At 42.1% G+C, this 18316-nt stretch overlaps 1 protein-coding gene across 7 annotated transcripts in view; it reads right to left on the bottom strand.

The window, feature by feature from the left end:
• The window catches only part of dock10 (dedicator of cytokinesis 10), a 65626-nt gene that overhangs the window by 44538 nt on the left and 2772 nt on the right, over positions 1 to 18316 (bottom strand). For 5 of the 7 annotated variants that reach the window (XR_007884605.1, XM_051399168.1, XM_051399175.1 and 2 more), the window contains exon 1: positions 792 to 1240. The exons of 1 other annotated variant lie outside the window; for it this stretch is intronic. Coding sequence is in view for 5 of the 6 variants with exons in the window: in XM_051399168.1 (XP_051255128.1) it covers positions 792 to 950 (159 nt within the window). In the remaining variant the exon portion in view is untranslated. Of the gene's footprint in view, positions 1 to 791; positions 1241 to 18316 lie in introns of those variants that run through there. One more of the 7 variants, XM_051399171.1, reaches the window with a different exon arrangement.

Here is an 18316-nt window from a genome sequence, read left to right as displayed (position 1 = left end):
CCAGGGTCTTTCTGGGAATAAAAAAAAAAAACTGGCCAACACTAATGGATACAGATACCAAACAGATGGCTGACATGCAGCACTGCACTGAAAAGAAATGGCAGTAAGTAAATACACATGTACTTTTATCTAATTCATTCATCGATTCCTTCATTCAGTCATTAATTCTTTAATGCATTCATTCATTCACTCACTCACTCAAGCAGCTCTCACCCAACACTGTATTCATGGTTTTGTTTGAATAGCCTATTTTTATCATCTTCTCTGTACACCATATGCAGAGAAAGCAGATTTTTTCCCACAGAAACTAGATTCCTCATGTCTGACCCCACCATCCCCCTCTACTCTCCTCCCTCCATTTCCGTCTTTCTGCCTCTCAGCTGTGAAAGGAAACAACCAGGCCCCAATCACTGATCATACATCAACCTCAGCAACAGAGGAAGAGAAAGAGGCTGTAAAAAAAAAAAAAAAAAAAAAAAAAAGAGTTTGACAAAGAAAAGCAGAGATGTAGAGAAAACAAAACAGATTGCCAAAATCAAGAAAATAAAGTTTATACACATGGCAACAATTGCTGCTTCAAACTAGCAAAACTGAAACTGAGACTTTTTACCTTCTGGCTCAGAACATCCATCCATCATTACAATTTAAAATTCACAAAAACATACATTCCTGCACAGATAAATATGATGCCATTGTGCAGACAATTACTCTCCACCCACATACTGTAGTCCCCTCTACCTGCCCACACATGCATTAGGTAGAAAGTTAATGGGGAGTTGGAGGTGCAGTACCATTACAATGATGGTCAGAGGTGAGGTGGTAGAGGTGTAACCCTCTAGGGTGGGAGTGGCAGCATCCAATGACATCTGGTCCTGTCGTGAACACATGTGACCGCAGTCGGCCCCACCCACTGAGCGCAGGAGCAGGACCACACTGGCCGAACAACCCATAATCCACTGCTGTTGACGCCCAGTCCAGCCTGATCCCGTCCAGCAGTATAGGCGTCACCTGAACTGTGGTTCCTTGTTTCTGAAGCTGAACTCAAATGTCTGCCCTGATGACACAGTCCAGTTTGGTCCCGTCAGCCCCTGGTCCAGCCAGCGGTGCTGTGCTCTGTTCAAGCTCACTAGGATAACTGAGACTCCATCCTACATTACCCTCCCCTGCCTTGCTTCACTTCAACCAGTCCTGCTTTGCAAGCTTCCTGTGTCTTCTCCCTGCACTGCTCTACTCCAGTCTCCAGCTCTTAATGTTGCTGAGCTTACACACTGGCAGTCTTACATGGCTCTCTCTCTCTCTCTCTCTCTCCCACACACACACACACACACACACACACACACAGACACACACTCACTGACTGCAGCTGTGCACGGTTCAGCCCAGCCCAGCTTACCCAACAAATCACAGTCTGCAATAGCTGTCAGCTGACCAGAACCAGCTGCTACAAGCGCGCACACACACACACACACACACACACACACACACACACACACACACACACACACACACACACACACACACACACACACACACACACACACACACACACACACACACACACACACACACACCCCTGCATCATTTTTCAGATTTTCATTCTGCAGCACTCTCCTTCACCATTTTTCTCCCAATCACACCACTGCTTTCAAGTCTGACTTCTGCTGGCTGTGCTTGCGCATTTGCGGTTTTTGCACTGCAGACAGGACGAGAAGCACAGACACACTACACCACACTCTGATTAGGTAAAATAAACTGTTGCTTTTTTTAAGAAAGAGTATAAAAATGTGTGTGTTTATCCATATACATGTGTTTGCTACAGTAAATTTAGCCTAGTGTTCCACAGAGGAGGTTGGCAGAGTGAGCTTCCAGGGAGAGTGTTTGGGGAGTGGTGAGAGAGGCTATTGAACGGAAAGTGGATGGAAAGTGGGGAGTGGGCGGCTTCACAGATGATGCATGCAGAGTTTTAGGACTGTGGAATTAATGTAAAATTCCATGGTTCAGCACATAAACAGGTAATAGGACACTAACTGGGCTTTTGGTTGGGCTAAAACAAGTGCTTCACGTATAAAATTCCATTACATCAGTTCTGATGTCCCTGAGTGCCAGCGACAATCACTTTCACCACTTCAACTGTTCTCATGTCACTGTAACATCTGGTCTTGCTTTTCTCCTGCCTTGTTCGATGTGTGTGGCTAAACAAAAAAAAACCCCCAAAAAACGAGCATTCCTAGAACAAAATGGTTTTCATATGTATTGTAGCAAATTGAAAATTTTCTCATTATAAAATTCCCCTTGTTCTTCCCTCCCAGTCTTTCTTGCTGAACCAGAGGCTGTCCAAAGCAAAGATTTCAGAAAAGTTATGTCACCCAAAAGTTTCTGCCAGGACGCTTCGTTTGGGGTTTTTTGGTTTGCTGTTCTTTGCAAATCTTTGTCCTTCACAGGAGCCAGAAACATTTTAATTCGATAAAGGGGGAGGAGGTGGAGCGACATGCAGTGAACAAGAACAACAAACTGAATGTGATAGGCTGAAACATCTGTCAGTCAAACACTGCCCAAAGCATACTTCTCTTTCCAAAATCACCAAGACGCACAATAGAGGAAGTGAAAATAACATCAGACACTCACAGAATGTGAAAAATAATTTAAAAATGCACTGACTACATCAGAAAGAGATCAGCAGATCTCAACAGAGTGAGTTTTCATGGAGCGAGCTTCAAGAAACTATAAGAGAAACAGCACCTTGAAGGTCCAGTGTGTAACATTTATTCATTTATTTTTAACCTTTATTTATACGGGGAGGGGTCACTGAAAAAAATGCTCTCTTTCTCAGGAACACCCTGATCATTTTCACACAGTTAGACCTAGACACTGCCCAGTTCAACCGAGAGGAGTGTATGAGGTTTTTTTGGCTGATCGTGAAAAGATGTTTAAGGAGATACATGGTTTTTGCATGAGAGCAACAAGACTGTATATAGATGATAAGATGTCACTTAAGATAAAACAAAATAAGGTAATTCTTTATAATAGATAGGATTAGACAACCCTTAAACAGTTATAGAAGGAACGAATTAGTAGAAATTAACCCAAATAAATTCAAACATGTAAATTCAGCTCAAAGAATCACTTAAATGGACACAGCGGCCCACAAATGGGGTCATTTGAGGTATATTGTTTTACACATTTGACCTGTAATGTACTATAATGTAGCTCTATCTGTGCATTATTTCAAAGGCAGTCAGTAGATCTGTAATCAAGTGACACATAATGTATAGGTCCAGACATTCGCACACTCTCAGCTCCCTGCAGAGAGTAGGAGGTAACCATGGTGATGTTGTTAGGTCATGATTAAGGTCATTAGTGTCCATGCCAAAGTGACACAAAGTCCCACCCACCACCCACATAAATGCTCATTATTATAATGCTTTACATAGCTAAATATAAACAGCGCAACACACACAAACACACAGAAAGACCCACATGTGTGCACGTACAGAATTGCTATTCCTCTCCCACACAGTGTACAAATATTAACATGCCCCACTCGGAAGGAGATGACAGAGCATACGTCCAGTCCAATGTACAAAGTGGAGAGAAAGTGAAACATTAACCGCACCCACCAATACCACCACCACCCTGCCCAACGCCCCCAAAACCACCAGCCTCTGACTAAAGGCTCAGTGCAACATGCCTGATAGCAGCACTAAAACACACAGAAGTCACAGAGATGGGCTTTGTTTGTGTGCCAGGCCTCTACAATGGTCCTGTCATGCTAATATGCCCACACACACATGCCCTGTAGATGCCAGCAGTCCCCATAAGTCCCCATATTACACAGCTCGCTTGGTGTTGTGCTTTCGTTCCCTCCGCCTGCCTTCACACTGTTTTCAAACAGAGATGATATAACCACGCTGGCCGCTATAAGTGTGTTTCCATCCAAATGTCCATCAAGGTCAACTAATGCAATTAATGCAAACATTATGTGGATAGCAAGAAAAGATCATTAACTCTTAAATTGTGGCATTTAATTGATGCTGATATGGCATTCATGCCTTTTTTTTAATTATGAATTTCTCTGTCCACACACATTATGAGACATTCCTATCAGCCACCCTTTAAATTCCTTACATCTCTGGTGGAGCAGAGTTATGTACAGTGGGTGGCAGTAATGTGCTGAAGCTGTGTCTACACTACCATATATAAAACAAGAAGAGAAAGCAGAAGCATGTCCTGTTGAATATTCAGAAATATCTGTTTTAACTTTTACTACATCTTCTTTTTGTAGTATAACATTTACACCTCAACCAAGTATAAAACTCACTGGCAAGATTTGGTTGTTCTTTTCACATGATTTCTATGCACAAATGCAAAACATTCAAGAAAGTAGATTAAACATATTTGCATTTGGATATTAGAACTGTTTATCATAGGATGACGCCCGATCATACCACATTCATTCTACAAGTCTTACACAGATGATGTTATATATTATGTATTATCTGGCTCAATTAAATAAAAAATTATTTGCACATTTACCACGTTTACCTTTATGCAGAGCCAGGGCATTGGGCTTAATTGGGGGGAAGCTACAATAGCCGGTCTTTTCTGCCTTTTGTTTGTTTTGTTGGAGCCCTTTTTGTAACTGTTTCACTTCACCTCCTTTCTAAAATAGAAGGAGGGGGAGAGATGAATTTCAAGCAAAACACCCGAGGCGACTTTCAGCGAATGAGGTGGAGAGTGTTGAATAAGTGATGAGGAACTCGCACTTCCTTGGATGGGAATGAGAAAACTGACACACCCTCTGTGGTTGGAGACACAGATATGGAGATGTTGCATTGTAAAGCAGCTCGGCTCCCAGGACACCTATCCTTGAGTTAGAGTCGGTAAATAAATCACACAATGAAATAGGAGAACAAAACTCTACAAGCATAGTGTCACTTCCCCCGGACAAAACCATAGCCGTACCACCATCCACACGATAAGACAGAATAATCTACTCTTAAGAATCAAATGGATCCATAAAATAAACCATTAGCATTGAAATTGTGTTGCTATTGTTTGGACCTACAGTGTGCCTGAAAATGTGTCCTCCTTGTGCTTGCCTGTGTGATTGGGGTTAAGCTGTGTGCAAGTCTGAACCTCTGTAAAAGGATGACATCATCGGGGTGTATAGGGCAGTGTGCCGCCATCATTTGTGGAGTTAATGTTTTCCAGCTGCACAGCTTCAGTCTCTATAATCCTCCTGTTCCCAGCAGAACTGTTACTCTGCTGAACAACACTGAAGGTGACAAAGCAGCGGTTATGTACACTAGATTTGCAGAAGTTGGATGCATGCGAATGCTGCATACACATGTAGGTTAACTATTTACATGAAAGACAAACATAAGCCATTTTACTGACTTCAAATACCTCAGCCAACTAGGCCAAGTAGGAAACCACAGTCCATTAAAACTCTTGCACACTGCCTTGTAAGCAGTTAGCTCTGCTAAAGTTAGGTTCCCTGTAGAGCTGGAGGCTGACTCATGGCAGCGGTGTTTGATGTGGTGCAGAGCTCCAGTGAGTTTACTTGGGAAAACACTCTCCTGTTCCCATGGTGACCACAACAGGAAGGATGCTGTCACTCGTGGGTGCTGGGGTTCTCAGCAAACTACGGCTTGGCCCCTGGCACTCACAGAGCAACAAGAGGGACACAGGGTCAACCTCCTTCTGGCTGCACTGCCCCCCATTCTCACACAGCACACAACTCTACAGACTACAAACTTTTAGATACAGCTAAATTGAAACCATTTACTAAAGAGAAAGTGCAAATCATGTAAGAAATATATTTTCCAGTATGTTGCTGCAGCTGTTGTTGTAACAACAACAGCTTTGTCCTGGTGGATGGTTACAATAGAGAGTAGTAGTAGTTAGTGTTAATATTGTTTCAAGTTCATCCTGATGTGCTGCTCTCAGTAAAACCTCAGCCTGCAGATGCAACACCACAGCAACATGTCTTTTGCATAAACAGGAAGACAGACAAGGTCAAACAGATCTGCCGGTTTTTTTACCTGATACACAGAGGTACTCCAGAAATCTATCATTTCTTGCTAAAAATAGATAAGCAAAAATATTTTAATAAAACAGTCAGGTGTTTTTGTGAGATTGTTGCAGGTGGTTGTATACATTTATGATGTGTTATCTTGCTGTGCTGCAGCTGTGGCAAAAGAGTGCTTTTGACTGTCATTTTGAATCTGAAAGAGTTCCACAAAACAGATGAAAGACCTTTTCTGTTCAAGCAAAACATTTCGCTCTCAGCTGGAGGGGTTTTTCTTGATTCTGACTGATTTTGGTCTTGATTTTATTGCTCTACCAGAGCTCTCTCTCACACGTCAGATTTGTTTTTGTTTCTGTCCCCTTCTGCAAATGCATGTCATGTGACACACCGTTGTCTTGGTATTTTTTGAAGGGGGAATTCTTACAAGCACTTGGTTTGATTCAACATTGTAGCCTCCTAATGCAAACACATATATATATACATAAATATGTGACCTGTTGGAAATATGAATATGAAGCAGTTGGAAATATGAATCAAAATCATGACTTATTACGCTTAAGAGTGCAACCTTAATGAAACAAGATCTTGTTGTGAACCTGAACACAGACTGTGTGGAATGTCTGACATAGTTTTATCTGGCTCTGAGTTGAGCTCTTCCCCGGAGGAGGTAACAGGAAGAAGTGAGTGCTGAGCCACAGCACACTACCAATGCCATCTAGTGCTGAGAAGCTGACACAGCAGGCTGTGTGAGCGAGAGAGAGTGCCTCTGTGCCAGTCTCCACACCTCTGTGTAGCAGTTGATCTCACTGCCACGTCTTTAATGAATGACCTCCAGGAGGCGCTCTGTGCCAGAGATAGTATCTGGTCCCCTGGCAGCTGGTTTGTTTAGAAAAGGAAGCTATTAAAATGTCTTTAACTGAGAACTAAAGTCCTGAGGCAGGAGGGATGTTGGGGGAGGGACCAAAAGAGGGGAGATGAGGTGGAGAATATGGGAGAGGGGAAGTTGCTGAGAAACAACTGCCGTGAAGGAGGGGGGGATTGCTAAAAATTTCCATTCAATCTCCTTAGACTCACCTCCCTCTTGATATTCACCCACCCACCCCAAACAACAATCAACCTCACCTTTTCTCCTCTCCGTTTATCTTACCTAGCTCCCAAATAACTGCTGAACTCATTTCTTTACAATAGTTCTATATTTTCCAACAATTCAGGGGAGATGATATCAAAAAAAGCTTGGTTTATGGGACAGTTATATCTGAGGGATTTAAATAACTGGCTTTATTATAACAATCAGGCAGCATATTTGGTCAAGTAGCCTTACAGCCTGACAGCCTTAAATGGAAGCAATAATTAATTAGAAGGAGACAATACTTCATCTTTAGTTTATTTAATGAGTCAACGCTTTTTGATTCTTTCATTTTTGGTATGTTTATTACATAATTCATAATTCTACTGTACATGTCATAGATGGGTTTATATTCAATATTAGGGAATCCTCCAAGAAACAGTTTCCCCAAGGCGGTAAGCCATCCAGATCTTGATACATCTTGTCTTGTGGTTAATTTAATTAGTATATTAGTAGACACACTCATTAAATGTATGGTATTTGCTTTGTAAAATAGAGCCTCTGCACATTTTCCCCAAAATTTTGTTTTATTTTATAAAGGTAGATTTGTTTTTATGATAGTGTGGGAAACCCCTTGGGAAACAAGCTAGAGTTAAATATTGTGATGTTCCTTGATCTACTCTGTGAAATGCTCCTTTTTAGCTTGGACTTAACGGCGGTTAGGGTAATAGTATCAACATTAAAACTATCCCTTATTCCTGTCTACCTGCCCGTTTCAATATTCACTCACTGATTCCCACGTTCATAAAAATGCACCATAAGAGGCCTGCGAGAGGTGAAAAGCAGAAGACTGGTATCATTTAGCAGCCATGCAGCAGCAGAAACACACACAGCTACTGTACTGTCACAGAGCTGGTGTCTCATTAATTCACTCTCCCACATGGCATCTCTCCACATCTCCCTGCTGTTTTCTCCTCCCTCCCCCCCACATGTCCCCGTATAGGGGCCTCAGCCGTCAAGCATAGACGGTTGAGGTCACCGGCTTCTTATGCACTCTGCAGTAAATATTTGCGATAATACCCATCCATCTGCAACTGCATGAGGTAGTAAAGCATTTTTTTGGTTTGTACGGTTCTTTTAAAATGTGAGTCATTGCCGTTATGTTGTGGTTTAAATGAGAAACACAGATAAAGTTTTAGCTCGTACTACAGGGAGAGTTTAAGGTAATAACAACAAGCAGAGCAAAATACCTGTTCCTTTAATTTTTCATCTTTCCATCCAAGAGAGAGAAAATTAATTAGAAACAGAAAAAGGACCCTTGCTGCAGACGGTTTTTGCCAGTATTAATGTGTTCATCAAAACCTGATATTACTGGAAAGAGTACTGGAGCAACATAATAAATACCAGTACGGTAGTTGCGATGACTCTCTCAGCACTGCTGTGTATCCATTGTTTCTCTATGATCTTATCTAGGCCATTTACACAGCTGTTAGGCCTCTCCTGTTTCCTGTCCAGGTAAGAGAGTCTTCAACCAATAAGACAGTTTACTGACTCTTTCATGTTGGCCAAGTCAAACTTTGAAATACCCCAAAACTCTCCTCTACTTCCACTGCATGTCTGAGCCTCTGACACGAGGAAACCTTAACTATTTCTTAAGCAATTATCCCTAATGATTTCTGTTTCCTGTAACTCTGTTAGCTTGAAAAATGTGTCCTCACTCTGAACCTGCCATATTCATCCTTAAATCAGGCTTGAGCCAATATTTGCTTTTTATGCAGACATGCCAGAAACACATACCAGCACAATGGATACTATGGTTATAGGCTACTATAGTTATAAACAGTCACATCAGCCTCATTCGAGCCAAAGTGAAAAATAAATCGTAAGACTCTATGCCAACACCCAATCTACACCCTCACAGTAGAGAAAAAGCCAAGTAGAATGCCTAGTTTGCAATAAATCATTCAGTCATAACGCCAACATATGACACCTACACAAAGCCTACATGCAACCTCTGTGTAACCTCTACACCAGCGCTAACTATCTACCAGACGCCCACTCAGCACAGCTCTTTCTCCCTGAGGTCCCAGTTTAGACTGAGGACGCAGCTGGTCTGAAGACTTTTCCTCATGCGTTTTCATGTATTATCCTCCCTTACCTTCCCCCCATTCCCTCCCCAATTTCTCTCCCCTTCTTACGGATTCAAAATCCCTCCTGTGTCTCCTTGCCTGCACTGTGCTTTTTTTCCTCCCTTATTTCTTTTGCAGATCTCCTTTCAGCTCTTTGGCTGACATTTAAGGCACACAAAATTGATGTGCGCTCACAGAAAGATACAGAGTCAAACATACAGTGAGCCAGACCCACAGAAAAGCTTTAAATCCCAAAGCGAAAAAAATAAAGCAGAAATCCTACAGATTCCCGCCCTCTAGCATCAGCATCCACAAGCATGACAGACAATCACAAATCTGAGTATTGTTTCTTCACCTTTCCTACCTTCACTTATTGTGCATTTTGGCTCTGGGCTATGTTTCCCGTGGGACGCATGTCAGTGAGACACCTCTTTGTGTCAGTCGGCATGAATAGTAATGAGTGGAACTGGCATCTTTGAGTCAAATCTATCCCCCCTCCTGCAACTTGGCAGAAAAACTGTGACCATATACTGACCATGTACCCTCAAGACGCCTTATAACTCAGAAAGACTAAAGTTAGGTAAGTTATCAGATTTTCTTGGAAAACAAAAAGTAAAACTGAAAGTTGGGGGGTTTAGTGCATTAGTGCATGTATTTTCTTTCACATGTTGACTCACTTCTATTTTCGTTGACAGTATATGTGCTGGTATCCACTTTAAAAAATTGTTTGACATTTGAGAAACACTTATTTACTCTCTTGCTAAGAGGAAATACTCGATACCACTCTTTTGTCTGTACGCTAAATATAAAGCTAAAGCCAGCTTAGCTGAGCTTAGTTTGGCTTAACTTGATGTACAAGCTGGAAACAGACAGAAAACAGCTAGCCGGTTTCTGTACAAATGTAAAAAGACCAACTTTAAAGCTCAGTAATTAAGACAACATATTTTTAATATATCTGGATAGATAGATAGAACGATAGATCGATAGATCGATAGATACTTTATTTATATTATAGGGAAATTCAAGAATCATTCTCTAACCCTGAGGTTGCCAGGCAAACAGCCACAGACTCACTGCATCCGGACAAGAAATAGTACAAGCCCGTAAAATAACGTAGTTTTTACTCTACGGTTTTTGCACCCTGTTCCCAGCCTTTATGGCAAGCTAAGCTAAGCTAACTGGCTGTTGTAGCTTCATATTTAGTGTGGTATCGACCTTCTCATCAAATTCTCAGCAAGAAAGCAAAATGTGGAACTAATCTAATCAGCCAACAGTACTAAAATACTGTCGCCTGATTGGTTGGTTGGTGGAAATTGTGGTTAGATTTCAATCATTTTTTGCAGCCATTTTAAGCGCACAACACTTATTTGTAATTTCAGAGATAAATTTAGGTCAGTAACAGATTCCTAACATGTAAAAAAGATAAGGTGCAAAAATTGCTAGAATAATAATCACTAATTGAGCATGTTGATAGCTACCATATCTTCAAACTACGGGCTTTATTCAGCCAGTTATCTTGTGCTATGAGCAGCTATGCCAGCTATGTCTTCTTGTGTGCTGCCACTCAAGACTTATGAATAACATAAGTGAAAACTCTCTGTTCTATTTCTAACAGGGGCCCAGGCTCTGCAGACATAATAATGTGTGTGCATGCATGTGTGCATCTTTATCTTTGTGTATATGTGTGGATGGATGTGGGTAACCGGAGTAGGATGCTGGTGGTGAAATTTTAATAACGGCTGCTTGTTTCTGTCTCTTTCTTTTTTACTTTCTGACACCAGGGCAAAGAGGAGGAGACACGGTCGTATGGGATTATTGGTGGGTCAGCCGGGTTGATCAAAGCCAACGCTGAACAATCAGACAGTCAGAGCAGGAAGCAACAAACAGATCTTGGAGTATTTGACCATGTAACAAAAACATGGTTCTGTTTTAGGATTCATAGACTTTGAGGACGGCTTGTACAAATGGTAGACACATTTTCTTTACATCTTGCCAATCTGTTACATAATTAGATCGCTCCTATACTCTCTCTGTCTCACCCTGCCCAGCCAGTGTTAATGAGGGAAAGTCCACATCACGTATAACTACCACACAGTGTGTATGTGTGTGTGTGATACAACAGGGCAAGGGCAGCAGGGCATGGGGGTCGGACAGTAATGGCAGTAGCATATTCAGGCCTCCTACTCTGGAATGCAGGGTGAGGGAGAAACACAACACTGCAATTCACTCGCAGAGAACTATTCTTAGTCCAGTATGTGAAGTGGACTCTCCCCCCCCCCCTTCCCCTCCTTCACCCCCTCCCTGGAGGCCGTGGAAAGAGTCTGGATGGACGAGTGGACATGGTGTCTATTAAGGTACGGGGCAGGGTGGTGAGGCTGGACGGAGAAAGCTTTAGAGAAAGAGGGAGAGGATAAAAGTTAAGCTCCAGTGAGGCAAAGCCTGGTCAGCTAAGTCTGAATGGAGCAGTTCACTGGCTGTGAAGCCTCTCCAAAGAGCCTATTGTAAACGTACATTGGCACAATGCATGGAGCCCCGGGGACCTCTCTCTCTCTCTCTCTCTTTCTCTCTCTCCTCCTCTCATGTGACCTCTCACAAACACTGACACACAGACAGACACATACTTTCTCTCTATCCAGTTTTCCTACCTAGACTAAACAGACTTTTTGTCTTCTAACACAATTCAACAACTGGCAGTCTGATGCTACAAGGTTACATGTATTTTGTTGGGGGAGAAAATTAATTTCCTATGTGCTCACACCCTGCACACACACTTCTGAGATCACTGTGCAGCATCACACAGAGTTCAAACAGTGGGGGAATTCAGCCGGAGACAGTGTCACTAGTGACAGTGACAGGCTCAGAATTTTTTTCTGTGTTCTCTTCTATTTGCTTTATTTCTCTGTCCTTTCTGAATGAGTCATTGAGAAGATGGGGATGGACACACACACACACCAAGGCCTGGCAGTGCACGGTCCTACTGTTATCAGCCAAACACGGCTGAGTCGTCTGCAGCTCAGTCATAACAAATGTCAAAGAGCTATTCATCTCCTCTAATCCCATTCTCTATTCTCTTGTCTGCATGTATATACACACACCGGTGACACTAGAAGCGTTCACTCAAAATAACAAGGAGCGAGAACTGAAGAGCCGGGAGAACGTAAATCTAGTTGACTTTGAGAAAGAATAAGGGAGTAGAAAGGAAGTGTGGGCAATTAGGGAATTCGTGTAGAGATGGAAAAGGCGAAACAAGAAGAAAGGCAGAGAGGGTGTAGAACAGAGGGAGGCAGATGGTAAGAAGGGAAAAATAAGAGGGAAAGGTAAGCAAAGTGGAAGGAGGAGGAAAAGAGGGGCAGGAGGGTTGAGTAAGGGGGGTTTGACAGGAGGAAGAGAATAAGTATGTGTCACCCTGCTGATGAAATCTCTCAAGTGATATAAACACACATTTAGGCTGCACTGCATTACGAAGGCGCCATGAAGGACTGCACAGCACGGTTTCTGCAAAAAATGTGCATGCTGAGTTGTTCAGAGATACCAAAATGCATGGTGTGTGAGAAAGAGACATGACAGCATCCTGTCCCACATTGTCGTGTGAATAAACACGGTCTAAAAGGCAACACCTTCACAAACTGGTTTGATGCATACAGAGTATAAGATACGACGTACACCCAAATGTAGGTGTCTCCAACCACAGTTCGTGTGGAAACTTAATGTGGGGTGCCACTGTGATGGTGTGCGACTCATCACATGCATCGGGTTCAATAGGTTGCAGAACAGTGGACCAAAGAGGTGACACAGATGCATAATGAATTACATACACACTTATGGTGGAAAATTCTGAATTACTTTTGTATTTTGGTTTTAATGGTGTGAGTCTGCAGAGCGATGCCTTATAGTGCAATGTGTCCATACTAATTTGGGGTTTCCATCAGAAATTGTTTAGCAAAAGGGGGTCATTCACCTGGATAATAATGTTTTGTGATACATTTCTCTAGTAGATACTGGCCTCAACAGTAGCCAAACTCATTAAAAATGGCATTTGTTGTATTAAATAGCATCCCTGCTGTTTTTGAAAGCTTTATTTTTCTGAAAGGTTATGTGTATTTAATTTTATGCTTCATAATATTGGGAGAGGTGGTCTTTATTCCAGGCATGGCACCCCACCTCCACTCTGTAAAGTGCTACTTTAATAGTAAATGTTAAAAGCCAAAAGCTCCTTCCTTGATTGTTAGTGCTGGGAGACTAGAGTTTCTTCAGTCTCACAGTCTCATTTATATGGTTATACAATCTGACAGTGGTATGATCTCCAAAACCCCGACTTATGTAACTGAATAACTGTATTGGCAGGCAAGGAAATGTTGCCTCTGTTGATTTGAGAAGCAGCTTCATATCTGACTCTATGGGCGTAAAGACAACAGCGCAGTATTTGTCCTGGAGTGTTGAGGAACCAACTTTCTTCAAGAACTGGAACACTTACATGAATGTCCACTGGGACCTGAAAAGTTGTTAGAGTATAAACTTTTGAATATTGCCCAAAGATAGACAGATAGCCTGTTAATGCTAATGAGACACCCTGACATGTGGAAATACAGTACACAAAAACACGCACATAGCATTACAATCGAATACGGCCAGCTAAACACACAAACAGGACAGAGTGTTTATAGCAGGACGAGTTATCTGCAGTAGAGTCTCAGTGTGAACTCCTCTGGGAGGTGAGACAGATCTACTGAATCTCTCTCTTCCTTTTCTCACCCTTCCTCCCTCATTTTCTTCTTGGTTTTCCCCTCCTTGTGGTCTAGCTCTCTCCAAAATGATAAGACTGGTGATGTCTGACCAAATTATAAGCTTGATTCTGGCTCTGGCTCTGATCCTGTCCCTCCTGTCCTACCTTGCCCCTGTCCAGATGTAATAAGAGGCATGTGACAGGATCAGCGCAGATCTCCTTCAACGACTACAGCCAGTCTACTGTCTTCGTCGTGCAAGTAGTAACCTCACAAGAAAACAGCAAGACAGATGTATAAAAAATAAGATGGAGTGGGCGTTCAGAATGCCGTTGAAGGAGGCGGATTACTGATACAATTAAAAAATAAGTCTAATATCAGCAGCTTAGCTATTAATTTATGAAACACTTGGGAGCAGGGGTAGAGAAGAGCAATAGATGAGATGAAGATATACTAGAAAGGGGGGGAAAAAGTAGAGATATGCGAGGAGTGATAGGAGTGCTTCCTGTTAGAATTCCATCCCAGTTGACCTTCCTCTGTTGCCGTGGTAACAGAGGCATTGGTGTGCGAGAGTAGGCTAATTACTGGTAATCTAACTGGCTTCTCTCCTCTGGGACAATTGATTTTCAGCATTATCAGTCAGACTAACTCGCATGAGACGGGCGTATTAGTTGGTGTTACATGCTGCCAGCGTCTAGAGTGACACTGACAACTCTCTTCTTGAAACAGAGCAGCGCACTGTGGTCAAATCAAGCTAAAAAACCACGCTGACACAGATATAAGGCAGTTACAAACCCATGTGCGCTGCAACATTTTTGGTTTTTAAGAAAAACCACAAGTACCACACAGGCACGCACACACACATACGCATACAGACACATACTAGACCGCTATGCATGTGTGTTGGACAAATAGGCAGGTCAGCAGTCATGCACAATGCATACCAGGCAATTGACATGATGTGTCATGAGGAGAGAGCAGAGTCAGACTGACAGCATGTCCCCCAATGACCACACACACCACAGGGGCACACTGGGTAGACGTGCCCCCACCCTCACCCACCACCAACAAATGACTGCTCCACGCTGTCTGACACACATTTTAGCTACAGACAGACAGACAAGCCTGGTAGTGGTATTTTCCTAGAAGAAGAACAGACACACACCCACACTCACACACACACACACACACACACACACACACACACACACACACACACACACACACACACACACACAGAACATGACTAATACAAGCCCAGAAGACAGAGATACACCGGCTGATGTACATACAGATTAATCGAAAGCAAAGAAGATTAAACTGATGTAAAGAGACGAGCCAAAAGTCAAATTTCTAGAGAGAAGAGAAGAAAGGAGATCTGAAACATCCCATATCATCCTTTCTTCCTTCCTCTCTTCCACAGAGTGTAAAGTGAGATGAGTTAGGTTAAAAAACTAGATAAAGCCTGGGTCAACAATGTTAAAAACAAAGCTACAGGGAGGGTCAATAAAATATGAACCCCTTTTTCAATATTTGAGAACATCCAGTGTTAGCTTTGGGACATATCAAATGCAAAAAAAACACAAGAAGCACTTTAACCGAAGTGTTCTTTCTATATGAATGCTGTGTCAGTGTGTTCACATTTTAGTGTTAAGGCCAAAGGACACATACTGCTCCCTTTTGCGTTTAGGAGAGCAGGAGCATGCACATGAGCATGGAGGTGAACCACACTGGTATTGAAGATTAGCATATCAAAGGGTTTTTACATGTTTAAGCCCATTAACACATCTATTTTACTCACTGTCAGCCAGATTTCAGAGTACTACATTTGTTTTTTTTTAGAGGTAGAGATGTCATACCTTCCAGGCAGAAGAAATCCTTGCTGAAAGAACTAATGATCAGAATGACAGAATGATCTAAAAAGTTGATAATTAAATGTTTACTTAATTTCTCGTCTTAGGTGCAGAGGTAAGAAATTGCTCAGTTCCATGACTGTTATCTGGGGCCTTCAAGGCAGCCTTTGGTGTCAGTATGGTGCTTAAATAATTATTTTAGTGATTACATTGCAGTAAATTAACATTTTGGGGGTTTTGGACTGTTGGTCAGATAAAAAAATGGAAGATGTTACCTTTGGCACTGGGAAATTGTGATGGGCATTTTCACACTTTTCTGGCATATACAGACTTGACAGTAATCAATACACATGGACTGTATTAGTCAATGAATTGACAAAATAGTCTTGATTAACCAATAATGAAAATAACTGTTCATTACAGCCATATGAAAAAAAAAACTGGTATAATAATTATACACACTAGATACCTTAACATTATAAGATTATGGGGCCATTTCTATGACTGGACAACAGACACTAGTTTCTAACAACATGGAAATTTCCCTGTAAATGCCTGGAGACTGGGAGTGGGCACCAAATATAGTCAATATGTGATCAGGCATGAGGCTAGTACCATAAGGGCAATCAGGATGCCAAACCCAAGGAGTGGCATTATCTGGTGCCAAAGGAAAGACAGGACCACGGTGATATACCACCAAACATTGGGACACGATGTGGAAAAATGCACGAGGACGCATAAAGTCTTAAGCAGGAGGCGCTGGTGACTGCATACAAGCAACCCTGTGCTGCTGGGCAAATAAACTCTGAGCTGCAGTGGGATGCCAGGGTGGGCATGTTGGCCCCAATCTCTGGCTGTGTGGTTAGTGTGGCTGGCATCCTCCAGGCATGGTATGACATGTGGTTCATCCCAGCAGGCAGCCAGAGTCACAACAAGAATGACACTTGTGTCTACACGGCCACGCTGCTCACTTTTGCTGAGAGTCATAATAAACACACTCACCCTGGTACCAGAAATAGGCGTAAAATACCGTTTGATACAAGACCTGCTTCATTATCTTTTATATTAAACATATCTTACCTATGTCAATCTGTTTTTAAAAAAAATATTTCATTGTTATTTGGTGTACAGCAGCTCAGAGGCAGGCAGAGGCCAGAAAAGATGTAATGGAAAAGATCCCATGGTCACTGAAGCAACAAACTCTACTTTTTTTTTTTTAAACCGAAACTCAACCACCATTACATCCTTCATTCTTGTATCTCTCTACCCTTCCATGCTCCTTGCATATTTGAAGACGGGTGGGCTGACCACTATGAGGAACAGTGAAGTAGTCAGAAAGCAGTGATTGCTTTAACAGAGGAGTTCATCAGAGGAAAATGCAGAATGCACTAGGGACACTTACCAGGTATCACGTATACTATACACTCACCAGCACACACACACACACACACACACACACACACACTTCAGAAACTGATCTAAGCTGACTGAGGACCCATGGAGAGCAGTGGGGCAGTAAGAAACACAGAATTAAACAGTGTCAGAACTCTGGTATAGAAGAAATTGAATCAGTGAAGGCATGAAGAGATGGGGGGTAAAAGTCAGAGAGGGGGGGTGCCGTTAAGTGAACGAGGAAAAAAAGACTGGCTACGATGAAAAGAGAGAGGGGGTCAGTGAGAAAGAGAAAGGCTCACGCTTCACTGAATGTTGTGCCACAGGGCCTGATTCTGCTGACCTGGTTTCTTTCACCAACAAAAGGACATGCATTAACACACTCACAAAAAAAAGTCCACACACATGCACACAACGCCTATGGACATTTACACACCCACTTAACCTAAAGCCTGTGTGCAAAAGCGTTATACCTACACATTTACACACATGCTTACTCTTTCATCCAGCTTCACCCTCTTTTTTCCTCTCAACGTTTCTGCATCCTATATCTGTGCATACAGAATGACCTCAAGTAATTATTAATGGGTTTTCCATCTTTAGAGACTTTTTTGAGCTATAGGAAAGAATTGAGACTAACCAGTCAGACAGACTCTCGCACTGGAGGATGACAAGGACAAAGCATTTCTTTGCACACACTGATGTAGATCAAAGTATCAGTCATGGTTTCCATTTCGGTTCTCACTGTTATAAACAACAACCTTTTTATGAAGAGGTTAGATGTTCTGGTAAATTCTACACAAGGGTGGGCGATGTGACATTATGTACATGAGACAACACAAACTTGTCAACCATCTGAGATTACCGTATACACTGTGTGGGCAACGGTGCAAATCAATAAGAATTATTGTATTTTTATATGATGTGATGTTTATCTTTACCTTGACGTGACAGGTATTTAATTCACTGGATTTGCCAAAACAGATGTGTCCATCTGGTTATTTTATCCACTAACAATTTCTCAACTAATTACACAGGAAATGTATTGCATATCGCTATGTCTATATTCCACAGTGGAGGAGTACTCAGGTATCAATACCACAGTGTAAAAATACTCTGATACA

Source organism: Dicentrarchus labrax, unplaced genomic scaffold, assembly GCF_905237075.1.
Source record: "Dicentrarchus labrax unplaced genomic scaffold, dlabrax2021, whole genome shotgun sequence".
NCBI classification, from domain to species: domain Eukaryota; kingdom Metazoa; phylum Chordata; class Actinopteri; family Moronidae; genus Dicentrarchus; species Dicentrarchus labrax.
Note: the sequence above shows the minus strand (reverse complement) of the source record. Positions and strands in the feature narration are given on the sequence as shown.